The sequence below is a fragment of the Manis pentadactyla genome, chromosome 12 (assembly GCF_030020395.1).
Source record: "Manis pentadactyla isolate mManPen7 chromosome 12, mManPen7.hap1, whole genome shotgun sequence".
NCBI lineage: Eukaryota > Metazoa > Chordata > Mammalia > Pholidota > Manidae > Manis > Manis pentadactyla.
Window position 1 is genome coordinate 52,958,955 of NC_080030.1, and position 27,062 is coordinate 52,986,016.

Below are 27,062 nucleotides of genomic sequence, written 5' to 3' on the forward strand. Positions count from 1 at the left end.
GGGTGGGAAGGGAGGGACAAGGTCGGGGGGGAAAGAAAGTGGGCATTATGATTAGCATGTATAATGTGTGTGGGGTGCACAGGGAGGGATGTACAACACAGAAGACAAGTAGTGATGCTATAACATCATAATATGCTGATGGACAGTGACTGTAATGGGGTATGTGGGGGTAACTTGGTGATGGGGGGAATCTAGTAAACGTAATGTTACTCATGTAACTGTAGATTAATGATACCAAAATAAAAATAAAAATAAAAACAAAAAAAAAGAAAAGGCTCAGATCTGTTGGGCATAATCACAGAGGAGGATCAGAGAAGACTCTTTTTGGGGGATGCTCTGTTCCCTGTGGATCTTGTAACTCTGTGATTATCATGCTCTGTGGCAAGATGCCACTCTGAAAGTGGCCTGCCAATTTAAAGAATCATTTTCTTGCTTATTTTTAAACTTCTCAGGACAGGGAAAAAGACTGAAGGAGCTGAAATGCTGTGGTTTCCTTAAACCATTATTGTTGCAAATCCTATGGGTCCTGAAATAACTCACTATTCCTGAAGTTTCAAACTGCCTGACTGCTCAGAAGACTTGGCAGTTGAAAGGGAAATGATGAGCTCCTTCCTTTAAGTGCTATCACCAAGGTTTAAGTGGGTTAAAAGTTGGAGAATGTGGTGATTTCAGAAATAAACTAACCTTTTTATGGAAATCCTCTTGCTTTTTACAGGGCTGTGAGGTTTTCAAATACATAGTTGGCTTTAAAATTTTTTAAATCTAAATTTATAGTCTTAAGTAACTGAAATATCGAAATGTTGATTATCTGTGCAGAAGTTGACAGGAGCCTGGGCATTTTAACTTGGTGCATATTCCTTTTAATTTTTAACTTTTTACCCTTTATAACTTTTGCTTGAGGATTAAGAGTAATTATAGTCCAATTCCTCCCTCTGGCTATGGGCTTATGTTTTATTAACAAGTGAATTGTGCCCGAACTTGTGTTCCTCCTGGTCCGCTCATACATGATGTTGAATAATTCTGATTTGTGGACAGACTTCTCTTCAGCATAATTTAGGACTATGATTTTGTGGGCGGGAGAGATGCACCTGTTTCTGTGGTTGAAGGGTGGTTATTGTTTTGACTTCCTCAGATTACTCAGATGCTTGGGAGAAAATGATCCAAATGACCTGTGTGTTTTAGGGTAGTTGCGTTTTGTTTTTTGGAGGGGAGTTGCCGTCGTTATGTGTGATTCTGGGAGAAGTCCCTTAGCGTGCACATTGATGAAATACACAGCATGAAAGGTATGAGGTTTTTTTAATGCACTTTAACCTAGACTCTCCAAAATACAGTATCAGTATATCAAGCATACTGATGGTGGTAAAGCTTTCATAGAAGGAAAGTTCGATTTTATTGGTTTTTCTTCTGTTTTTCTCCTGTAATACGTTTCATTGTAAGTTCACTATGAAAAGGGATGTGGGGTCATTATTATGGCATTTCTTGGTATCCTCCCTACAGCTGGACACATTGACTTCAGCATTCTGGTATGGATACTTCCAGAAAAAGTCTTTGTTTTTTCCTAGTACCATCATCCTTCAAACATTTAATTAGGGTGGATGAGAATAAGAAAAACTGCTTTCTGAATTTGCTCTGGTAAACTTGCCTTGCGAGAGAATGGTGTTTGTATTTGTGGGTCTTTTTTTAGTGGTGTTTTTTTTAAATTAAGGTAAAATTGACGTGTAACATTATGTTAGTTTTAGATGTACAACAATGATTTGATATTTGTAGATAATGATAGTCTATTAATCTGTAAAGAAAGGATGATTTTAAAAAATCCCACCATAAATTCTATGAATGATCAGTAACTATTATTTAATAGTGAGGTTCAGTAACAGATGTATGTAGGGGAAATAGTATCTCTTTAGTTTTAAGGACTATGGTAAATATTTTTATGACTTTTCATAGGAATCATTATGCTATTAGATGTGTAAAGTATCCAGGCTTTATATGCTTTCCACCAGTTGCTTTCAGATGAAATACTACAGTATCAATAATTCTGGTTTATACTACAAACACTGATCGTTTATTATGTTCCAGGCACCCACAGGGCATTGGAGTGAACAAGCAGGTCCCTACTTTTAGGAACTCTCATTTTAGATGGGCAGACAGAATTGTGACACTGTCATAGATACATAAATAAAGTGCCATGGTGACATAGTACAGGAAGGTTTGATCTGCTAGGGGAGAGAAGCCCTGTCAAAGGAGGCTTAAGAGAAATAAAAGCAGGCTCTGGGTGTAGGGGCTGCATTCTTGACAAAGGAAATAATGGCCTGATCAAAGATAGTGGAGATAGGAGACCACATGGAATATGGCACAAAGCCTAGTGACAGGGCCACTGCAGAGCCCATGGCCAGACAATTTTGGGAAAAGAATTGAGTCCAAATCCAGAAGGGCCTGTTTTCTTTCTTGCTAGATAAAGAGTTTGGGATTTCTCCTTACCTTGCATTTTTTATGTAAGTGGAAATGTGATTTTTTTCTTCCTGTGGGAAGGAATGAAGCAATAGGAGCTCTTTTAGAGAGATGTAGTAGGTATGAAGGTGGATTAAGAGGTCAGGTTTAGAAAGAAAAAACTAAGCCAAAACTGCTACAAAGGCTAATGGAGTGCTGTAGCTTAAAGAGACCTCTCGGGTACTGCATTTCAAAGGCACAAAAGGGCGGGATGAGAGAAGCAAGGCTGCCCGGTAAGGACTTCTTCCTGCTGCCGTGGCTTCGGAGGTGGACTGTGTGCCCAGGGACGAGGGTGGCCTTTCAGGCTGGAGCCTGGAGGACACCAGTGGGTTCAAGGCAGCTCTACACTGCCTTGAAGAGATATCAGGAGAGGCTGTAAGATGATCTCAGCTAAGAGCTCAGGTCAACTTGGAAACCCATTATTACATTCCCTGGGAGAACAGAACCAGAGGGACCCGGGGTTCTTGGAAAAAAGAAGGTCACTTGGATGTTAGAGCTAGGGCTGCCGTGAGAGCTCACAGACCGAGTTCATGACAAGGAACCAAACGAGGCTGCTTTCTTGGTGATGAGGTCAAGAAGTCCAGGCTTGGCTGTGAGGAAAAAAAACTTGAAATAACCCAAAGAACTGGCTCAAGAAAGCATATATTTAAATGACCAGTTGAAACAGAATCCCCACGGTTCCTGGAGGAAATACGGTGACCTGAATGAGGCCACTGAGGCCAGAAGCCGTGGAGAACCCCAGGAAGCATTTGCCGGCCTCTAGGAGCTCCCTATTTGGTCTGTGTCCAGCACAAAGCAACCTGTCTGTGGGATGAGCCAAGATTTAGACACCTAAGAGAAAATGGCTGCAAAGAGGGTGAAGTTGCCCTTGGGATCAAGTCCGTCAGTCCTGGCTCCAGACTGCAGAAAAACCAAACAGGATACAGGGTCAGGTGGTGATGGGAGGACACAGTATCTAGAACAAAGACCTGTGTTCCAGATTTCACCGTGACGAACTTAGCGCTGCCTACAGAAGTGGCCAACCTGGGGCCGGCCGCAGAATCAGAGACTAGTGTTTAACTAGCTAGGGAAAATGTGAAATTAGCCCATTTAAAGGTACCGTGCTATAATTTTTTCCCCTTGTTTCTCTTGGGCCTTTGGCAATAATAGGTATATAGAAAAACCCAGACTGAATCTCTCTCTCTTCTGAAATTTCAAAATATTGGTAAAAACGGATGTTTTCTAGAAAGACTTTGGTAAGATGTTCAGATGCTGCTGCTCTTCAACCCGGGCCACCAGAGTTGTATCTTCTCTCGTCATTCTAACCTGAAGATTATCGGAGGCTTTCCATACCTTGGGTCTCTTGCAGTCTAGGGGGAAATGGAAAATGGTGGTTGGGAATTTGTCTTCAGGCTCCTCTGACTTTTAAAGCACTGAGAAGTCTGCCTAGAGATACAGGTAAGAAAACAGGCCTTGCCTGGCGGAATACTTTCCTAGTTGATGTGAAACAAAACCTCACAGGGGTATGGAAGTGTTTTTCCATTTTTGTCTGACTTTTGGTAAGAGTCAAGATGCATAGGGAGAAAATACGGTTTGTTTGTTTTTCTTATGTAATTTTGTTATGTTTTGCCAGGAGCAAAGCAGGATTTTTGAGCCCATCTAGACTCACTAATTCTATGCGTTATGCAGATTTCATTCCTAATTTACCATATTTCCACTGTTTTACTGAACACCCTCCCCACCCCAGTTTTTTTTCAGCACACAAATTTCATAGCACTGGAGTGGTTTAGCCAAAATCTGAAAAAATTTGGCTGTGTGCATGGCTACCACTCCCTCTGGCCAAGATAATAAATGATGTTAGATGTTGTAATCCTACAAGGGGAGAAAGTGGTTGCAGCTCGAAGGTCATGGTTGGCACAGGCACCCTTGTCCTGTCCAGATGCGAGCATGCATCACCCCAGGCCTACTCCCTACGTGCAGGCTTCCTAGGCATATATTTTTTCAATCTCTGTAGCCATAGATCAGTGGTGGCAGATAATGGTAATGTTCATGAACAGTTCTCCCTTTTTTCCCCCTAGTTTGAACAGTGTGCCTTTTCATGTTTTAGTTCTCCAACATATTCTGTTGTTTGATGGGGAAAACCGGGATTTTAAAAAATTATGATCTTGTATTTGATATTAATAAAAGCCTGTTCCATTTCCACTGCCTGAGTTCAATGCTGTGAACTTCTCAGACGGTGATTCCTGTAATTGCACTAATTTAGTAGAATAGAACATGGTATCTGAGCTGTTTAGAAGTACTATATTATAGGGAGATTTGTTTTCAGTAAATATGTAGCCACTGCAGTATGGAAAAAAGGTTTTAGGTCCATGTAATTGTAAGTTGACATTAGCATAAAAAAAAAAATTATACCTCTTCTCCCACAATTCTTACCTTGCTAAATACGTTAGTTTTCTAGGGCTGCCATAGCGAATTGCCACAAAAGGGGCGGCTTAAAAGAACAGAAATGTATTCTTTCACAGCTCTGGAGGCCAGAAGTGTAAAAGCGAGGTGTCCACAGGGCCGTGCTCCCTCCCCAGGCTCTAGAGAAGAATCCTTCCTTGTCTCTCCAAGCTTCTCATGGCTCCTGGCATTCCTTGCCTTGTATAACTCCAGTCTTTGACTCTATATGGCCTTTGTTGTGTCTCTGTCTTTACTGTTTCTTATAAGGACACTTTTGCCATCCTTACTGCCACCGTAATCCAGTGACATCTCATGTTGATCCTTACCTTAAGTACATCTGCAAAGACTCTTATTTCCAAATAAGGTCACATCCTCAGGTTCTGGGCAGAGAGGAATTTTGAGGGGAGAGACTATTCAAACCATTATATTAAATTATACATGTTTTAAGCTGGTTAAAGTAGCCTAGCTCAATGGTAATAGGCAAGAAGTTATCACTGATCGCAATTAACTTAGTGTATTCTTCTATTATATAATTTATCAATTGTGTTGTAGTTATTTATTCACCCACCTACTTCTTGCACTCAACCTCGAGAAGGCAAAGTCTGTCTCTTTTCCTGATTTAATACATGTAATGAAATCCTTATATATATTGTATTAATATACATATCTATATATGTCAGAGCAAAAAATTAATGAGGTAGACTAGAAGGATAGACTCTTAGAGTTAATTTAGTTCCCACATTCAATCCTTGCATTTGTTGGTCATGAAGTTCTGTGGAGACCAGCTAGGTAATGTCACAAGATGTAGCTGCAGTCAGGTTCTTACTTTCCAGCTCAGTGTTCTCCTTAGCATATAAAGTCCTTTCTATATTAAAGGGTTTAACTGTAAGTATTCATGGAGTGTTTTGAAAGCAAATAATCACCCCAAACCAACAACCTACTTTGTACTAACTGTGTTCAAAAGTCTTAACTCCCCAAGGTGTAGGATTTGTCTCTGTGTGTGCAACTTAAAAAGTTGAATCTAACCCACAAGACAACTTTCAGGAATACCTTTACAACTCATAAATTGCACGGAAGACCACTCGACAGGAAAGGACAAGGAATGATTGTGACCATACACAGGGAGGGTCACATGGTGAGATGAAAACGGCTGGATCAAGCGATTTGACTTTGCTCTTGATGCAGTGGCTACTAAGTTGGGTAAATCACCTCGACTCTGAACCAGTCTACCAAATGCCCATGAGCTTTAAGGTTCCTTCCAGTTCTGTTTTAAGAGTTAATATCACTGTCATTCCATGTACAGGGTTTTTTCAACCCAACGGCTTCTGCCTAAGGACCTCTCATATTTCTTTATGGCGTACAATGGCGTCCTATCGTGGCAGACTTACTCAGTAAGCATTGCTGGTGATATTAGGAGACGAGTAGAAACCCAACTAGAGCATGCTGAACCCTGTGTTGAAAGCCAAATACACAGAACATCCATACTATATAGCAATGACTGCAGTGAGCACCCCAGGACACAGACAGACAGATAGACTGGTTCTGTGAGTCAGTTTCCTGCATCCTGTGGAGTCAAAAGGAAGACCTGCACAGAGCAATGGGCCTTATGAACAATGGCTACTTCCTGTGGACTGGAGACTCGAGAGTCTCTGAAGGCCCGGGGCCATTCACAGTTCAAGCAGCACTTTTAATTGGGGTGCCCCCCAGGCCATTTGTGTAGACTGTTTATTTTCAGCTCTGCAATAAAAGTCTTTCTTTTGCTTTTTAACGTGTGTTAAAGAGTTTACAGTAAACCCTGAACTCATCAGAGTAAATTTAGCTTTTCAGTGGAGGGGGAGAAATTTAATGATCTTATTATGGCTGCAGAGAGTTAGAAATTCACATACGCTAATACAGATTTAAGTATATTAATCTTTGTTTCCTCATCTGAAAAATGTCAATGCCCTAGAAGTGTGACATGCTTTGCGTTTTTATCCTAACACTCAGATTTATTTTATTAATAGTAGTAGTAGTAATAGTAATAAGGATAGTCAAGATTTCCATAGTGTGTAGTGTTTGGCACTGTTCCAAGTGCTTCATATATATTCACCCATTTATATAGAGTCAGACCGCTGTGTGTAGTGTCATATCATAATGTTCAGTGCTAATTATGCACCAGTATACGGGTTGTTCCACATCAGAAAAAAATCTGTGTGTGTAGCAAAGGAATAAGGAAATCAAACAACTGTAGTCATAATTAAAAGGGAACAGTTAAACTGAATCGAATGGTTACTTTTTTGTGTTGTTGATCACGTGAGGTGCCACATCTGCCATGGAAAATGCTGGTAGATAAGACAAACAGATGGGCTTGCCTTTGAGCTGCTCTGCGCTGGACTATAGGGACAGAGACTGCTCACCCCAGCTTCCCTCCTTCTCCAAGATGATCCTGGCTGATTCACCAGTGTGAAATAACGTATGAGAGATAGGGAGGTCCCGTATCAGCAGCTCAGCCCAGAGAGCTGGGGACTGGGCAGTGGCTTCCTGTAAGCACGGGCTGGCTGCCTGCCGCCGCTCCGGCAGTGCTGGGGAGGTGGGCTGGGAGACAGCTGTGCCTAGCACTGCAAGGCTGCGGTGGGCCGAGCAGACCAGCCCCTCCATGGAACCGCTTCACAATGTTCTGCCTGAAAGGTGAGGGGGCTCCGGGTGCGTCTGCGTGGTGAAGTTATCGTTAGAAAAGGTGTCATTCAACACCAGAGCCTAAATCAGAGTGCTACTTCCATTAAAATCAAAGTTTGAGGGAGTTCTGTTAAGTATGAAAGTGAAAAAGTCATTGTTCTTTTTTTGGTTGCAAACAGGAAGAAAGACCTCCTGCTGGGGAGATGGAATTTTCTTTTAGGCAGAAAGGATATTTCTCTCTCTGGATGTGTTTTGGCATAGACAAAAGTAGTTAGAAGTTCTGCTTGAAGGGGAAGAATAAAAGTAGGAATAGTTTATAGTTGTAGTCCGAGCCCTAATAGAGAGGTTTTTGTAGGATGAGCTAGCTGCTCGTGTAAAGGATCAGAGTGAATAGAAAGGAGGGAAAAGCTATTGCTTTAAACTTTATGTGTAAATTCAGAAATGAAATATTACTATTGAACATACTTCTTATTCTAGCTATGTATGGGTTATAATACTTCCTAAGAACTATAAGATGGTGAGTATATGAGTATATGTAGCAGTTCCCTGATTAGTTGGGGAGTGTTTTCTCTTTTGAGGCAATTATTTTTTTCTGCATCTCTATTTTCCTTCAACTGTTGTAATAATGTAATTAATGTAGGCATTAGAGAGTGTGTTTGTCTATGAGGACGTTGGAATGGGAGAGTTAAAATGAAAATCCTTAGATCTGGAGCAGACTATTTTGTTCATATCTTTAAGTGTATGTCATTCTGATGATGTCAAATTCTTGACAGCTTTTCAGTTTTTAGAAATAAAATGGTCTTGGCTGGCTTGCATTGCCCTCAGTCTATTAAAGATGTATAGACATGGATTCACTAGTCTCCACCTTTACAGTTTTAATCATCTTTTGACACCTTTAAAACCACCAAAGTCTTTAATGATAAACTTTGAGCTTGGTGTATTTGTTTATATGGTTCTACAAATTTGATAAAATCGAGGGGGTGAGACAAGAAAGACAAGAATTCAACTAGTTCTTCCTATAGAGAGTATCTAGTTTCAGTGGATTTCTAAGGCGCTGCACAAGGCTGAAGTGAATTTGAATATTTCTGAAGAATAATTTTAGGGGAAATGGGTGATGAGTTCTCATGATGATGTTTCTTAAAAAATTGTTTGCTCAAGAAACAATGTAACTATGAAGAACCAAAATCAATATTACTGAATGAAGATGCGTGCTAACCTGGTGTGGTTTCCACAGTGTCGGTGAAATCATTGTGATCTATTGATAGCTTCAGGTTTAGAATTTTTAATTGAATGCAGGTGTGGAGTTGTTGCAGGATATGATTTCTGCAGCTTCAACATATTTGTCTCCACCCATTCCCATAACAGCAGTTTCATTTTATTAAAGAATCTATCAATTTCATGGACTCTTAGTTTCCGTGGTAACTGAGAACATTTTGGAAAGTCAAGTGAATGGCATGTAATGACAACTGAGTACTTTTATGCTGAAGTGTGTGTTCTAATCAGGAATCTCGGTGCTTTTTAAAGCCCACTTTCTGATCCCCCAGCAGCCAGGACACAGTTGACATTTTGCTCTTTCCCTGTGATTTATAGCCTCTTGATTTACAGTAATGATTTTTAGGTTGCCCTTTGTGTTACATATGAGGCAAACGCATTGCAAAGTAGTGGTGAGTGAGATCAGACACAGGAATGTTAAGGGCTCTTTGCTAGTGCTTTGTGTTCTTACTGTGTTTGTCTTTCCCTCCGTTGGAGATTTTTCAGAGGCTTTCATTAATTGGCCTGTTTCTACGGCTAGCTGAGGTCCTAGGGACTATTGCGTTTGTGGTTATGATTCGCATTGGCATCAAAGGAAAGTTGATTACCCTTCTTTAGGGTTAAGTCATTTTCCTCTGTGTATCTTCTAATTGTTGAAAGAAAACATTCACATCAGACAGCCTCCCACACTGATGCACGGTTTCCGTTTATCCATGTAGATGATTTTCTAAAGTCCTGTTGACAGCTTTGGCCAGTTTTGGTGCTGGAAGTGCCTTCTTAGAAGAAAGATGGCATCTTAGTCATTGCTGTCAGCTCGAAGAGTTCATCTGCTTACAGCCACTCTCTACTGTTGCCATTGAAGTAGCTCAGATGTGTTCACTCCATCCAAGTTCATTTTGTCTGAGCAATAGCTGAGCTCCCAGTCTCTGGGAAGATGTTCTCTCCAGATGTCCTGCCAAGGTCTCTGTGTTAACAAAGCCGTGGTGTGGTGTTCCTTCACTGGGGAATCAGTGATCTGTCGTGGTCTGGGAAGTGAGTTTCTGGCCACTTAATCATAATATACCTAATATACGTAATTAATCATAATAATACGGTTAACAGCAAACCACCATACATAAACTATGTACCATTCATGGACTACTCTATTCAAAAAACTAGAATAAAAAATTTTACCACTAAAATTGCATGGAACAAAATTAAGTTTCCCTGAGATGATTCAGAATGCAAATTTTTAAGTTACAGTACAGTATAAAGCTTCATTTTGATAAGTATTAATTATCTTTGCAGTGCATCTCTGTGAAGACTATTTTTTTCTTTTTAATTTCAAATCCATCACGGGTATTCTGTAAAATGTAAAATCATGTGTTGTATGTTATCACCACAATGTCAAACAGCTATAAAAGCCCTTAAACATTTAATCTTATTTCCTGTAGTAATCTTGGTGGCTGGTAGGAAGCAGTGGGCTGACTGGCACAGGTTAGTAGACAAATCTGTGTTCGTTTCCTAGAGCTGCTGTAATACATGACCACTACGTGAGTGGCTGAAAACAGAATTTTCTTCTCTCCCAGTTCTAGAGGCTAGAGTGGAAATCAAAGTATTGGCAGATTCATGCTGCCTCTAAAATCTCCAGGGGAGACTCTTTCCTCGCCTCTCCCAGTCTCTGGTGGCCTCGGTGCTTTTTGGCTAGTGGCAGTGTCTCTGTCTCTGTCTTCACCTGGCCTTCTGCTGTGTCTCTGCGTCTCCATGTCACATGGTTTTCTTATAAGGACACCAGTCATTGGATTTAGGGCCCACCCTAATCCAGTGTGTGGCCTCATCTTAACTGATTACATCTACAAAGACTCATTTCCAAATAAGGTCACATTCTGAAGGTTCCTGGTGAACATGGCTTTTGGGGGAACATTGTTCAGCCCACGGGAGTGGACCATGTGTGAAATCACACTGATTGAGGGTAGCTGCCTTGATAATGCATTTGAAACCTATGGTAACGCAAGTTTTAAGTTTAAGACAAGTTTTGTGTATGTAGGCAGAAGGGTTGACAATGTACCCAGTATGATCAGACATGCAAAAGAAATGTTGCCTTTTTGTTTCCTATAAAGGATCCAGTTTCCTTCATGAACTCTTATCTTGCTGAGAAAGGGAAAAACAAAAAACAAAAGTGAACTGGGTTCACTGCGGTGAACCCAGTGCGAGCCAAAACCTTAAACAGTTGCATTAGATAGCTCAGTCTTGTTGGATGACTCAGTGTTTCAGAATTCTGTTATCCTCCTTCTCTTCAAAGCTGATTGTGTTGCTAAGTCTCCTCTTATTAATATAACAGAAGTGATGCATGCTGAGTGACATACTTTTGAATCATTGCCTTGATCATTATGTAATCTTACAAATTGTAAAGCAGGATATCTCTGTGTAGTTGAGTTTAAAAAATAACACGTTTTTAAAACAGTGCCATTGCTCATAATGGATGAGTACATGCGGCCTTTTGTGCTCTAAGAATAATTTCAGTATGTTTTATGAGCATCATGGACCTAATGTTTCTGAATTTAATGCTGGGTTTTACCTGGTCAGCATTTCTCTCCAGGGATTTAAACCTGGCTCTGGTGGTAGACTAGATTCTTTCCCTTTCTCAGCTCATATATGTCATCCAAGATCTGGAAATCTAATTTCACGGGTCAGAAAAGTGGTGGATTCTGTGGAGTGGGTGTATTCCAGCTGCCTGCATGCCCAGCATGGTAAGGTCCTGTCTATATCTTTTTCTACTTCACAAGTTGCAGATTTAGGAAAGCCTTTCGGTTGTCTAATAATAGCAAAGAGTTATGTTGGAGATTATAGCTATGAACTATCTCAGGCATGTGCTTCTGCTCCCGAGAGGGCAGCTCATACTAGAAACTCAACTCTCTCCTTCCTCATCGTGTACCCTGGAACAGATCACAGGCCTCTTTCCAGTTGTCTCATGGATGTTGTGTATGTAAAAGAATTCCTTAGATTCTTTTCTTGGCAGCATTTGGAAAATAATGTCTGGAATCAGAAACAGATTTGTTATTTCTGTGCTGAAACAAGTGCATTTTTCAAGTTAGCTTGCAAGCAGCCATTTGCTCTGGAAGGTCCCCACCCCTTCTTAAATCCAGTAATAAACTGTCAAGTAAGCACTAAGCAAAGTTTATACTATTTTACTACTTGATTTTGAGCATGATTTTAAAAGACTTTAACAATCAAAATGCAAAGTGACCCTGAGAATAGTGCATCTGTGTGAATCTGGACATTTTCCTGCCATACATTCAGAACTTTGAGTTTTACTTAAATTAGTAGCAGCTTTTAGAGCCATAGACCTGCAAGTCTCCCTAATTTCCCCTTCCTTTCATTTAAAAATTGCATATAATTGTTAGTCAATAACCTGCAGCTACCGAGGGGAATTCACATTTGCTTAATCTGCAATTTAAAGTAGCACTTTCAATAAACACACTGGTGATACCATGCATTTTTCAAACTGGTGGGCAAAGCCCTTGAAATTTAATAAAGCTAACCCCTTATTTCCTTTTGTCTTTCCCTTGAAAACATTATCATGTTTTCTAGTTGTGTTCCTTCCTCTACTAATCAAAATCCTGCTTTTAAATATATTGCAGTAGAAGCCAGATCACCATGCTGAATAGATGATATAATATAAACTAGAGGATGCTATCCTTCAGGAAAGAAAGAGCAGTTGACAGAGCTTTGCTGCCTGAAGCTCCCAGAGCTGGGGGTCTGCTTGTTTCTGGAGCATGCTCTGTGCGAGGTTAGTGCTTGGGGTAATTTGGTGGAACTGAATCAAATGACTTGAATTACCAAAAGCACTGGCGAAGGTTTCAGTTAAATTCTCCATTTTAATATCCTCTGTTCCATTTTTACCCATTCTTGTTTCCTTTATTTGCTGATATTCATGTCTCTTTTCTAGTTTTTTTTCTCTCTTCCCCCCCACCCGCCATCCTCCTCTGATTGCCCGTTGAGGGAGCTATATTATGCCTAAGGCAGATTGAACTCCCTCTAGTTACGAAGGTGTGATCAGTAGTCAGCACACGCTTTAGTAAAGGTGATAGTTATTAGACGAAGGCAGATGGATCAATGTGATAAATGCAATTTACCACTCAGGACGTCATGTCACCATCATCAACCAGGCACAAAGGTATGCAGGGGTATGTATTTTTCTGTTTTTAAAATTAGAAGAAAATACTGCTAACAACCTAAGGGTCTTGAAGCAATTAATAGCTTTTGCATGATTAAACAGCTTGGTAAGATTTTTGTACTGGGGACACTGGGTGGGAAGATGGATAGTCTTAAATTGAAAAATGTCAGTTATTTTATGAAATCATACACAGCAATTGAATTTGAGATTAGGAGGTCTTAGTTTTACAGGCAATATAATGACAAACTATTTGGTATAATGTTAGCAGTGTTATCCTCCATCTGCTGATTACATGACATTTATCAGGCTTTGTTAACTTAGATTGGGTTTAGAATTTTTATTGTTACTGTCAAAATGTGGTTAATACTGAGAGCCATTGAGACAAAAGATCATGCTGACTTGAACTGTGGTTTAACTTGTGGGTGGAGGGTGTGCATGGTAAGAGAAATGTGAACACTCATGGCTACTTTTTTGGGGGGATGTCATCTTATAACAAAAAGATATAAAAACTTAAAGCGAGCTTTAGGAACTATGAGTTGAAATATAGTTTAGGGGAATTTGTATTTAAGTGGAGAATAGTTCTCAAGGGTATATGTTTGTTTTTGAGACACTTTGCGAGACAGGATTTGAAAACAAAAGAGAAAACCTCTCCTTTGATGACCACAAGAGGACTTCAGGCTTCCTTGTTACTGAAACTTTTAGGATGAAAGTTGTGACAAATGCCTGTGCTCTTCCGCGTGAGCTGCTTTTCCGAGGAGGAGTGGAGAATGGATGGGCCTTGACTTCTGTGGGGTGCGCTTGGGACAGGCAGGCAGAGGGCATCCAGATTGCTTGGGGCGGCTTCATGGGGCAGGTGGAGCCCAGGAGGTTCCAGAGTTGGTAGAAGATTGGCTGGGGAAACCGATTTTCTACCCCAAGTTGAGAGTCCTGACTTTTCTGTTTTGAAACAGAAAAGGTTCCTCAGCAAATGTAAAGGGGACCTCAGAAAATGCCTTGAGATGAGATGAGATGCGATGGTGCGGCCGAAGCAGGAGGTAGCATCTAGTCCCTGGGGGCACTCCATTTCTCCTTCCTTAGCCATGCCCTACAAATGCGGATTTTTGCTTTATATAGACCCTTTCCTAATTTTAAGAGGACAAGGAAAGCTCTGGTTCCTTCTTTTTTTTTTCCCCTGGAAAAATGTTGCTGTAACACAATACCCAGTTTTATGCAAAAAAAAAAAAAAAAAAAAAAGCCAACATCCCAAAGTGGCTAATTTATATGTTTAAATTCATCCAAAATTTGTTGATATTCTGAAATACCTCCATAGTTCATTATATCTGACTAAAATGTTTTGATAGAATTTGAGGTGTATTTATTCATCATATAATGATGCACACTCCACCCCCCAGCCCCTACCCATTCCTAGGACACCTTCCATCTCCAGGGCTCCTGAACTTCCCCCCTGGGTTTCACCAGCACCACCTCCAGCTGCTTTTCTTTTCTCATCTATCCACTCGGGGTGGGGTGGTTCTTCTTCCCCAGGATTGACTTTGAGAGCAAAGCAAAGCCAGAGACTTTCAAAAGGGTTTGCCTACTAATCAGGACCCAAATAACAAAAGTAATGAAAAGGCTAGTAAAGAAGATGCAATAAGTCCCAACTCTATCCATTAGTTATAAGCTTGAGAAAAGATCTTAGCTGTGAGAATAGAAACTATCTGATAAAATATTGAGGGTTGAAAAATATCTTGTGCAAAATGCTGGACATTTTCTCACACATGTATAGTAACGTTATTTAAATTTGACCTCTAAGTGGTTCATAAAGTTACTGATTGGACTTACCTTGGGCTTGTGAAAGTAAAGACTAATTTGTGCCTTCATTTGTGAAAATGATGTAACCATAAAGTGAGAAAGGCATATATATATCTTTTTGGTTTTTCATAGCAGCTTATTTATACTAATTTTTGTAAAGTTTTCTGGAATCATGGTGGTATAAATACACCCAGATGAATACAGAGTATTATAAGTCACATATACTGGCAAATAAATGTTGTAGCAATACAAATAAAATCATGGAAGCCAGCAAGAGTATCCTGATACTCTTCTAACTGCTCCAACAGAAGTGTTTGCTGCCACAGCAATTGAGACGAAAACTTTCCTTTTTGGAAATGTTTCCTGGAAGAACAAATACTTAATAAAAATTTTAAATAAGATTTGGATGGCTCATAGGGTACCTTTTATAAAATGGTTTCATTTGCATTAAAATCTCCTTAATCACTAGGTCATTTCTCTTCTCACTATATTCCTCTTCTGTCAGTAATTGGCCACCCATTTTTTCACCTCAGAGAGAATACGTTAGTGAGTGTAAATAAATGCTGTCCAACTAAATTGTCAATAAGTTACAATGGAGTTTTAAAACAAGCAGCATATTCAAAAGATGACATTGTCTATCCTTCCAAAATGCGGAGTCCATGCCAAAAGGACTGAATGCAAATGAGTAAGTTTCTGTTGGCTTTAAGCATGATTTAAGTATAAAACAGTTTGATATTTGCTGTAACTTTTAGGTTTGGGCTTACAAGACTCCTTTGTAGAGATGGCTTCTTTTCAGTCGCCCACTGAGAACATCTAAAGCTTAAACATCCAGTGCCCTTTTGGCTTCCCACAGAAAGTTAATGTTGGCATGGCAAGTATCACACATCTTTACTTGTATGCTTTTCGGCTCCTGGTAACAAAGTCAACTGAAAGTAAGTCTGTCTTTCTTGCTGCCCACCCCTCCTCACTCACCTTCATGGACTCCTAGGACGGCCCCACTGTTGGCATGTTATCTGCAAAAGATGAAGTGTCTGAGAGCTGAGGGGAAATACAGGAGCCCCTAAAATAGATGAGATGCCTTTGGCACATGACATACCAAAGGGTTCTCCCACAGTGCTATTTTGGACTGTGTTTGACTCAATTTTCTTTACTCTAATTTCCCCTTTCTCTACTTTGACATTGGAAAGTGACCTTCAAGCTCAGTGCATGAAGAGCAGCTACCTTACTCTGTCTCCTGCTTGATACTGGCCCCTAGCAACTCTGTGATTTCTAAAATTAGGTCAGGCTGTATGGATGCTCCATAAAAAAATGAGAGAACAGGTTTCTCTTTGCCAGCGGAGTGCTTCCCTAACTGCACAGCAAGAACTCTTACTTTAAAATAGTTCTGTCAGTGTCAAGAATCCTTTGCTATTTTCCAAAGCGACTCTAATATTAGTAATAAAATGGTAATTCCCAGATTTCTATCACCAGCCTATACCTCTTCCCTAACCTTCTAATACGAATATCCTGCTGCCTACTCCACATTTCCAACTGGATGTCCAGTAGACTTCATCAACACATCACAACGCCTGGGCTCCCACTACCTGTGCCCCCATACCCATTGCTCTGCAGCCTCCCTCATTTCTGTAAGTGGCAAATCCATCTTTCCAGTTGCTCAGGCCCAAAACCTTATAGTCACCTATGACCCCTTTTTCTGTCATGCCTCACATTCAATGTGTCATAAAATCCGATCGATTCTATTTTTAAAATCTTTTCCAGAATCTGACCACTTCTCACCACCTCCCTCCCTGAGTCTCACCTGGACTACTGTCATAGCATCCCCTTTACAGCCTGTTTTCAACCCAGTAGCCAGAGTGAACCTTGAAGCATGAGATCGTGCCACTCCTTTGCTCAAAACTCCATTTCAGAGTAAAAGCTCAAGTCTTGGCAAATTCTCTTTATTTTGGGAGTGTCAGTCACAGGCCAAAACTAAACCACAGAGGACAGAGGTTGTTTTCTGAGCTACAGGACTTGCAGCTGTATCAAATCCTTTAGTCTGGCAGAAAAGGAAAAGGAGTCCCAGGCGAGTCATGTTCTTGTTCGATGCTCATAAAAGGTATGATCTGTAATGAGAGTCCTTCATCTTTCCTGCCAGCGAGAATGAAGATCATCCTACCCTATCTCATTTTACCAGTGAAGGTAGCAATCTGTGTACTTAATGCAGCTACCGAAGATGCACCTTTAGGCTTTACCGAGTAAGTTTGACAAGAGAGTTTTGGTTGGAATTTGGGAAAATTGATTCTTATGGCTTTTTTGATGGCGATTAAGTTAGAACAAAACGGTAGGGAGCCTATCCAAATTAGAAAGCCAGCTTAAATGTTTAATAAGCAGCTCAGTTTTTATTCTTATGCATATAATTTGTTTTGCTGAGCTTTGGTATGTTATAAGGAATATAACAAAGTCCTCTCATGTTAAACAGGGTATTTTACTCTTTCATGATACCCCAACTTTTTCTTTCATAGCATTATTAAAATGGGTGACAGGTCTGCCCCCACTCACTGAGTGGGATTTGCCTCTTCTTTGAGACATGTACCTCTTTTTGTGTGTGGTAGTGATTGGTACCTTTGCTGCTCTGCTAGATTCTAAGCTTCCTGAAGGCTTAGCTCACTGACTTGACCCAGAAGGAATTCCAATTGTTATTTGGGGATTAAAGGAATGAAATGTAATATTTCATCTAGTTCAGGTGAAAAGCACTTCAGCCATCACTCTCCATGAAAATACATGGACTTTTTTTGAGGATAGTTCAAAATATAAAAGTGGATTTTTCTTCTTTCAATGGGACTGAAAATATGCAGGCAATAAGCAGAGCAAGAAAGAGTTTTAACTTTGAGAGTTTTATTTTCTATAGCCATCAGATAGAAAAATCTAATGCAAAGATTTTGAGCAGTAGTAGCTTATAAGAAGGGAAGCTGGTCATCAAGGAGGAGAAAGGTTAATGTGTTTCTAGAAATTCAGACATTCAGAACAAATGATTCTTGGCTTTGTGGTGACTGAGGGGAGGAGGTATGTTTCTCGGGTACCTTCTTGGTGTTTGAAGTGGCAGTCACCATCAGGGAAACGGCCAATTCCTGCTGGTTCCTCTCAGTGGTTCCTTTCTCTTGACCAAGGGATTGAGGATTTACTCACTAAGTAGAAACACACCTTTATCTAAGCACTTTCTTCCCTCTTGGGTTTTCAATTAAAAACAACAAAAGCGAAACCAAAATACTCTAATGCATAGTCTGGCGAATGAGCAGTTGAACAAAGACAAAAAAAGAAAAGTAACATTTCTTAAGAAATATGGGATTATTTTCTCTTAGCACATCATCATTTAAATATGTGAGCTTTCATTTAATATCTATTTAAATATTTCTGTTGAAATTTTATTTCATTGCTTCCCATCCCTCTTGTCCTAAATTTTCACATCCCCTGGATTATTTTCTAGGGTTCCCCTGTATGCATTTCATTCCTTTCTGTTAACAACCCAGGTTCCCCATCTTCTCTGTAAATATGCTCACAATTTGATAACTCCGTTTTTCTATCCATATCAGGTACTATGAGAACAAACTGGTTATTATTCAGGACCTTACGTCAGAGTGCACCTAGAGATACTCTATTAATGTCTGCTGAGTGGTTGAGCGCTTGGCTGCCTTAGGGACTTTGTTCCCTCCCCTTTATCTCTGTGAACTGTTACGGTTATTAAAAGTTACAGGAACTTTGACCTATAGGTTCTCTTTCAGCTCAAAAAAATAAGAATGACGGATCCATCATTTTAATGACCATTTACATGAGAGAGAGTTTCTGATCCTGAGTCTATCATTTACTGACTCTGAGGAAGCCATCTTACCACCCTGAGCCATTTTCCCCATCTATTAAATAGAAGTGACTGCCCTGCCTGCTCACTGGGGTGATTTTGTGGAAATCTAATGAGAAAGGTGCCTGGAATGTAGGGGGAAAATCGGCAATCCTCTCTGCCCTCTCCTCCTATTCTCCTAACTTGCTGTCAATCCCACCTGTCCGGTATGGGCTGGAACCCATCTCTCCTCTCTGTCCTCTGGGCCAGTGTTGCAGTAGCGTGGTGACTGCTGGTATTTCATGCTTTTTCTTCCATTTCAAGCTCCTAACTCCCTGATTCTAGGTCAACTGCTTTCTAGCCTTACTCCAAACTCTATCCGGAATGTGAATACTGCAGCTTGTGCATTTCTCCTTGGGTTAACACTCTTCAGTTACCCCATCCCCACTCCACCTCACACCCATATCACTTCCTTCAGGAGCTGGTCAACAACCTCCTTGGCATGGCGTAGAGGAGCCTTCACGAAAGAACGCCTCTCTGTTTTCCTCTTCAGCTTCAGTTCTCACTGACCTCCTCCCCATCCACATTCACCACTTCTATTTGTTTTTCTTTGCATGGCCAGAACCCTCTGCTTAGACGGAATATCTGTTTTCTCCCCTGGTCATCAACCTAACATTTAGATTGGACCAACAAGATTCGGTTCTGATGTTATCTCCCCTTGGAAGCCCTCTGAAACTAACAATCCAAAGCTGGTGTTTAATTTCTCCTGTGTTGTCATAACACATCATATATGCTGCCCATCAGGTTGTCATACCGCTGTCTGTTTTCATGTGCTAGGCAAAAAGGGCCTGGGAGCAGGGAATGTGTATTCTCCATTATCCTTGATGGCAAGAGTCACATAGATGTTGGCTGAATTAATTCATTAACATTTGGAAATCTTTAATAATATGAGGGAGAATTTTGGTGTATTATCTGGCTTAGCATTAGAAGCCAAACAGAAAACATTACCTTGTCCATGTATAAAGTTATGAACAGTTTACACCTGAGAGGCTGTACCTCTTTTCAGCTGTTCTTGCTAAATAATTTCTAAGGAGTTTTGAAATGCACAAAGAATTTCAATCAATATTATCTGCCTTGGAAGGAGAACTAACTATTCCAAGAAATCCTAAAGTAATTCAGATTTTGCCTGGGAAAACTGTGTTTGAGATGCAGTAACCACAATATTCTATAGGAGTAAATGACATGGATGTTGTCAACCAAAACTGGGTACTGAGACTAGGGATGTAGTATTTATTACCTGAAGTAGTGGAGCAAACAAAAAATATTAACCCATTCAAGAAAAGCACAGATAAACAATGTTATGGTTGATCCATAATTGATTATCAAGGCAAAGTGGTCTGTTTGAGTCTTCTGGAACGAGGAATCCAGATAATGGGAAACTCCATTCTACCATCTGTGATAGGGATAATATCAGCCCCCATGATTTTCATCCCCTGCCGTCATGTCTGTCACTATGTTACACTACATGGCAAAAAGGGACTTTGCAGATGCACTTAAGGTACGACTTAGTGACCTCAAGCAAGGGAAAGTAGCCTGGATTATCCTGGTGGGCCTAATATAATCTCATGAGCCTGTAAGGGCAGGGCTTTGTCCCAGATTATGGTGAGGGGGAAGTTGGACAGATTCTAAGGGAGAGAAAGATGCAGTGAGTTGCTGGCTCGAACATGGAAGGAGCCACTAGGAAACCATGAGAAGGAACTGAATTCTGCCAACAACCGGAATGAGTTTGGAAGCAGAGTTTCCTCCACAGCCTCCAAATAGGAACCCAGGCCAGCTGTTCCCTTGACTGAGGCCTTATGAGACCCTAAGCAGAGAACCCAGCCAGGCCTGATGGACTTTAACAGACTTGTGCCATAATAAATGGGTATGGTTTTAAGGTGACAAATCCATGGTAATTTGTTACAAAGCAGTAGAAAACTAGTACACCAAAAAAGCAAAATAAAAAATGGGCTGGGGTATGGGAGCTTCTGGTTTTGGAACATCTTTTTAGGAAGACTTGCTCTGCAGTGGACCTTAATCTTGAATGACCAAGTCTGAAAACCCTAAAATTGAATTCCCTTTCCAACATCTGTAAGAAGGTCTTTATTTCTGGCTGATCCAGGAGTTTTTCCTGACTTCTGGAATGTACAACTGATCCAGGCATACACTTGAGTGTGTCTTAGACCTGTAAGGGCTGCAACGGAAAAATTAACCAAGGGGGGTCATTCATTGTTATAGGCTGACTTCATGCAGGAAAGGTTAGCAATAATAAATCAGAGGACTGAAGGTTGTTTTTGGTAGTAGAATATCAAAGGCTCATCCTCAATTTTCCAAGTGCTTGTAAAAGTAGGACATTTGAAATGTTTACTTCTCTTTAGCTCTGTTTTTCTAATGGTGCCTTCACAAGAACCATTCTCTTTGTCGAAGGCCCCTCATAACCCAAGTGCTTGAAATACACTAATCTTTTGTTAATGAAAAGAGAAGAGTTGATTTTGACTTCATTTAAGAAATAGTGTACTCTCCTATTGCAGTTCTAAAGAGCCATTCATTTCATTGTGATGTACAGCACAGGCCAAGCCTTACATCTGGGCTGTGCTTTGCTGATGTGGTGAATTTGCCCATATGAAATATCAAAGTTGGCTTGGTATCAAAATAAAGAACAATTGTGTCCGCCTAGGATAATAAGAGCAGAGTCTGAACTTAACAGTTAATAACTCTACTTAATCACCTACCTTTGAGGAAATGAAGGAACTACTGCCTACAACTTTCTAGAGAGCAAATCATGAATTACAGATTTATCCCTCTCAAAACAAGAAGTAACAGGCTCACAGACAATTCTTTGAGAAGTTGAAAGAATGAAAGTTAACAAGGCAGGCTATGGACTTGAGAAGTCACAGCGGCCAATAAAGTTTCCACACTTGAGCAACAATTTTTGGCTTCCTTGGGCTCTTTTATGTGCATAATGATTTGAGTTGTAATCCTTAGTTTGGAAATGAGAGTTATTTGCTCTGCCCATTAATTTTGTCATTTAGACACGGTGTGCATTTTCTTTTCTAAGCCAGTGTTTTGTCTTTGCCTTAGCATATTTATTTTTTCAAAAGAAACATTTACTTAGTATGCAAGCAAACCCACTGCCCAGTGGTGTTTGAAAGCCAGGCTGGCTGCTAAATAGTCAGTCTCCATTTCCTTTCTCAAAATCCTAACACTTGGCACAACTGGTAACCCATATCTGCTTTGATTTTTTTTTTTCCTTTTAACTCTGTTCTCACCTCTTTGGAAACCTTTGGCCCTTTCTCTCTATTCTGTCACTCTTCCTTACTGCTCTGCTACTCCAATGACTCTCTGAGTATCAGGGATGTATTTTAAAAAGTAATATAGAAACAAAATCTTGATATTTTAGGCTTATCATGTTATCTAAAATGATATTTCCTTATGAAATCTTATAATTGTATCAAGTAACTTTCCGTAATCTTCTCATCTGAGTCTTATATGCACAATTTACCAATTCCCAGTAAATAATGAAACATGAATTGGAAAACAACCCACATACCTCCAAGGAGGAAAATAGGAGGGATAAGTGAGGAGGACGGCCTGGCATCCAGTCCTCTGGCTCTTGTCTGGGGCATCTGGTCTAATCACTCTGCTTAAGTTCTACCAGCAGGACCTTGCAGTTGTGGGCAAGTCACTTAACTTTGCTAGGTCTTACCTCTTTCATCTCAAAAAACGCAGATGGTAATTCCCTAACTCATAAGATTTTCATGAACTTTACATGGGCTAATGCATGTACAGCCTGCCTGGAGCCTGGCAAGACCCAGGAGCTGTTAACTGACATTTTTCTTCTTGTCATGCGTATGTTAAATGCCCGTAGCCTCTGCACATCTAACTAGTGTTTGCCACGCTGCACATCAGAGACGATCTTTTCACTTTGGGTTTTTAGTTTCCTACGTGGATGTCCTAGTGGGGATGTACCCACTTCTTTCCACTGTTCTTGTGTGAATGCTTCAGTGGAGGCACAGACACTGCTTATCCTGCTGCCCTCTGACCTGACACCTAATGGAAGCTGTGAATTCAGTGGCTGTTCATGGATGTAAACAAGGGGATTTGTTTTCATGGTGTGACAAGGCTTAAAAAACCATATAAACTCTTTTGTCACTTCAGATTTAAAAAAGAAAAACTATTTTTTGCACTTTTTGCTTTCTTGGTTTTGGACTGCTGTTTGTGCGCACAATTAGAACAGTTCTCCAGATGTCCGTGTGTTTTTGGTGTTTCATAGTGTTTTTTTTCCCCACTCAGTACTTCAGTTTTCGAAATACATAACTACAAAAGAAATACTTATCTGTACAAAATCCAGTGCAACCTCACAGTGCTAGTCTTGACCTCCTGTGTCAATAGAATAAAGAGGAGGAGGGCAAGGAGAGAGATGTAGATTTGTGTACTGCTTATACAGCTGGCTCAATTTGCTTTCTTGTTTAAACACTGCAAAGCAAAGACAAAGAAGCTGATGTTACACAAATGACAGGGTGCATTACCTTTTAAAGCATATCTTTAAGTGCAGAGGAGCAGGATGGATGCTAGGGGAATTTCAAAAAAGTACCAAGAATGACAAACTTTTATGGGTACTATCAAGATTGGTTTTATTCAACTCAAGATCATGTGTCAGGTTATCTTAAAATTCATTAGTATGGCAGCTAAAAAGCAAGGAAAAGAGGCTATTTAAATACAAAAGCAGACTCTTCAGAAAGTAGTGATATACAGAAAGTTAAATTTCAAAACAGATGAGACGTAGCCAAAACTGCATGCAGAGGAAAAGTAGTAAACCTACATGGTTTTATTCTAAACAAAAGAGAATAAAAGTCTCTTGACTTGAGGAAATTTATAAAGGAACATAGTTATTGAAAAGCTTATAATAAAAATTGGAGAAAAATGGTAAGTCCACTTGAATTTGTTTCATATTATTACATGTGTTCTGGGAAAAAGAAGTGTGGGCAGGGAAGTGGCATATATAAGTGACATATATGAGATGTGGGGGCTGAATATGGTAAAATATAATGTTTTAATATTATGCACACTTTAAATTTTAGTTTTAATTTGGGGATAATTTTGGCTAAATATTTTCAAATTTTTTTCTAAAAGACTTATCAGCTCCCAAAATATTTCTCCAGCACTTAAGTTGTCCTTAGAATTCCCCTGCACATATCAGCCCAACTAAGCTCCATATTTTCTTTGTTTTTCATTTTACAACAAAAGTATATTCATGGTTTTATATCATCTGGCTTTGGGCGCATTATATAGTGAGTGTATAGGATAACACAGGATGCTGTTTCTGACAAGCCAGATGCATTCTCTCTTTTAATCTGTATCACCTAGTTTTGTGTCCAAAAGAGAACTTATAAGTCAATTAGTGTGACTGTATCATTACAGATGATGTGAAAAAATGAAGGCCCACAGACATTAAGGCTCCAGGCTTTACACTGCAAGGTGAAAACTAGAAGTTGCAGTCCTGGGCCGAAGACGATCCTGTCTCCACCGTAGCTGTAGCCAGCCCAGTTGCTAAATACACCAACCCTATCAAGACCCTTTCAATCAGTGTTCTCTTTAGCTTTTATTACATGAAGCTTTGGCAATCCATCATTCAGACAATTCTCAAAAAAGACTCCCTTTTTAGTTTATTTCTGGTATTTAAGAATGGCCCTGTGATGATTTTGGTGACACTCATCGATATTTTAAAATTCTCTTTCTACTGGGGTGCCCACTTGCTATGGCAGAAAACCTAGTTTTTCTACTAGTCTTTCCTCTTCAAAAAGCTTTTTGACAGTATGTACTAAAGCTGAATATATATGTACCCTATGAGCTAGCAAATACCCCTTCTAGAAAATACCCAACATAAAGGTATAAATATGTTCATCAAATGACACATATGAGAATGTTCATAGCTGCATTATTCATAAAAGGCCCAAACTAGAAAAAAACCGAATGGCCATTAATAATGCAGTGAATAAGGAATTCCATTACCATACAGCAAGAATAATAAACCAACTACCTAGATGAATCTCACACATCATGTTGATTGAAGTAGGCCAAACCCAGAAGAGTATAATTCCAAGCATATGAAATTCAAAACCTGAAACTAGTCTGTGATTGTGTGGGGGTAGTGATTACCTTTGGGGTTGGGGGTGGTGACTGCAAGGGCGTGAGCAGGTAGTTCTGGGAGCTGGTCACCATCTATATCGTGATCCTGAGTACTGATAACATGAACATTCAGTTTGTGGCAATTCATTGTGATGTGCACCTATAATTTGTGCACTTTTCTGTACCAGTAAAGGTTTACTTAAAATCCAGGCTTAATTTCAGCTTTCAGTTTTGTGCTAGGTGAGTCTGGGGGTGGGGCTATGCTCTCTGCTGAGTGCTGGTTCTTGCCGTAGGTGTTCGTTCCCAGAGGTCCTATCGCATGTGAGTAGTTAAAAGGGAGTCTCCAGCGCCCCAGATCTGGTTTGAATTCTTTCTCTTCCACTTGGCATGCCTATGCCCTTTGAAAATTTCTTGGCTTTTTACCAAGTAACATGAAAAATAAGGATAATAACAGCTCAAACACCTCAGGGCTGTGATGTAAGTTAAATGAGATAATGCACATGAAATCCACAGCTCAGAGTAAATTCTACTAGCTTTTAGTTATTATTTTTATTTTGTTTCCCTAAAGATTATTCTGCACTTTTAAAATACACAGCAATCTTGCCTTGTGGCCCTAGGTGGGACCCACAGCATAGACAGAGGTTTGTGCAGCCTGTTCTTAAGCCCTCAGAGAAGATTACATGCCCTCAATTATCCACTTACTCTAGTACTTCACATTCATGATGTCCTCAGATCTGTTCCCCAGCCAGGAGGCCCTGTGTCTGTCCACTGTCTTCTGTTCCTGAAGCTATTCTCTTCAGCTTTATCTTCAAAAGTTCTCAGTAATCCATTGCTTTCTCCCACCTCCACCCCCTCTGTTGATTTTTTCCTTCATAAACAGAAAAAAATGCTAGGTGAGCTGTACAGAGTGGTGGGCTTCCTGTAAATAATTGTGTGGGTACTTACTGTGCAAATGAGTGATGCTTCTCAGAACTGTTCAGAATCTGAACCCAGCCGCTGTTAGTTGGTGGGAAGATAGTGATGGAAAATGTTGTACAGAGAGATCATGAAAGGGGGAAGGTGGGGGGATGGAGACCCTTTCTTTTTTTGATTACTGAGACTCATTCAATTCAGAAAATAATTCACAGCCTTAATGTCTGAAAATTGTTGTCACTCATTAACCCAGACTGTTGAATCTTGTTTTGTAACGTGAATCTATTTTAGAATCTAAAAGAGCGTTTTCAGTGGCCAATGGATTCAGAAACAAATTAAGAGAGCTCAAAGAGAAACAAACCAAATGTTTTTTAAGAAAGGAAGTTATTATGACCTATTCGAATTTTAGAAATTACTTTCTTGACCTCACATGCCCTTCAGTGCCCACCCATTCTTCTTTAAGTTTCACAGAAAAATTTTCTAGTGGCGTACATCTGATCTCCCCACTTTCCCTTCTCCTTTTCATTTCTTTGTGCATCTGGATCTGGCCTTTGAAAATTACTTGGCTTTCTACTGAGTTTCCATTTCCTCAACACGAAAAATGAGGGTAATAACAGCCCAAACACCTCAGGGCTGTGATGTGAGTTAAATGAGATAGTGCACAGGAAATGCTCCCCACAGAGTAACTACTGTTAGCTTCCGGTCCTCCACTGCACTGTTTGCCTCAGGGATACTGGCAGCTTCCATATGGCCAGATGCAATGCTCAAGTTTCTGTCTTTGCCTTACTTATGAGCACATTCTCTATAGAGTCTACCACCACATTTCCCCCTAACTTGAAACAGTTTCCTTAGATTTCAAGACACTATTTCACTGTCCACTTCTGTTCCCTCAAATGGCTCCTCCTCTTCTTTTTGACGAAGGGCCTTCAGGTTCTACCTGCCTTCTTTCCCTAAATGCTCTCATCCAGCAGCTTTAAGTACTTGCTGTATGTTCATTTCCAAGTTGTTTTTAATCTCCAGCCTTGACCTCTCCTCTGAACTTCATGCAACTGCCTGTGTGAGATTTCCACCTGCATAGACCAGCTCCCCGCCAACCCTTCTCCTCCAGGGCCCTATTCTCAGGAAGTGGCATTATAGCCTCAACCCAGGTACCTTCAGCAATAAAATGGAGTTATCTTTCATTCTTGCCTTTCTTTCTGTCCCACATCTAATCTTTTTGTTCCTACCTCTAAAATATATCCTGAATCTACCCCTCTCTCTCTTTTGCACCACTAACTCAGACCTCCATCATTTCTTGCGTAGTTTGTAACAATAGCTTCCTTCTCCTAAGAGATTTGGTTGAAATTCATCTATTAGATGCAACAAGTTGAACTCAAAAGTATAAATGGCCAGCTTTTCATTTAGGCTTTG

General features: G+C 40.2%; 1 protein-coding gene across 5 annotated transcripts in view; it reads left to right on the forward strand.

Annotated features, from left to right (window-relative positions):
* The window catches only part of NHSL1 (NHS like 1), a 219,462-nt gene that overhangs the window by 115,757 nt on the left and 76,643 nt on the right, over positions 1–27,062 (forward strand). Inside the window, exon 1 of one of the 5 annotated variants that reach the window (XM_057489157.1) lies at positions 4,884–7,575. The exons of the other annotated variants lie outside the window; for them this stretch is intronic. Within the exon in view, the coding sequence (XP_057345140.1) occupies positions 7,560–7,575 (16 nt within the window). The 5' untranslated portion in view covers positions 4,884–7,559. Of the gene's footprint in view, positions 1–4,883; positions 7,576–27,062 lie in introns of those variants that run through there. 5 annotated transcript variants of the gene reach the window in all.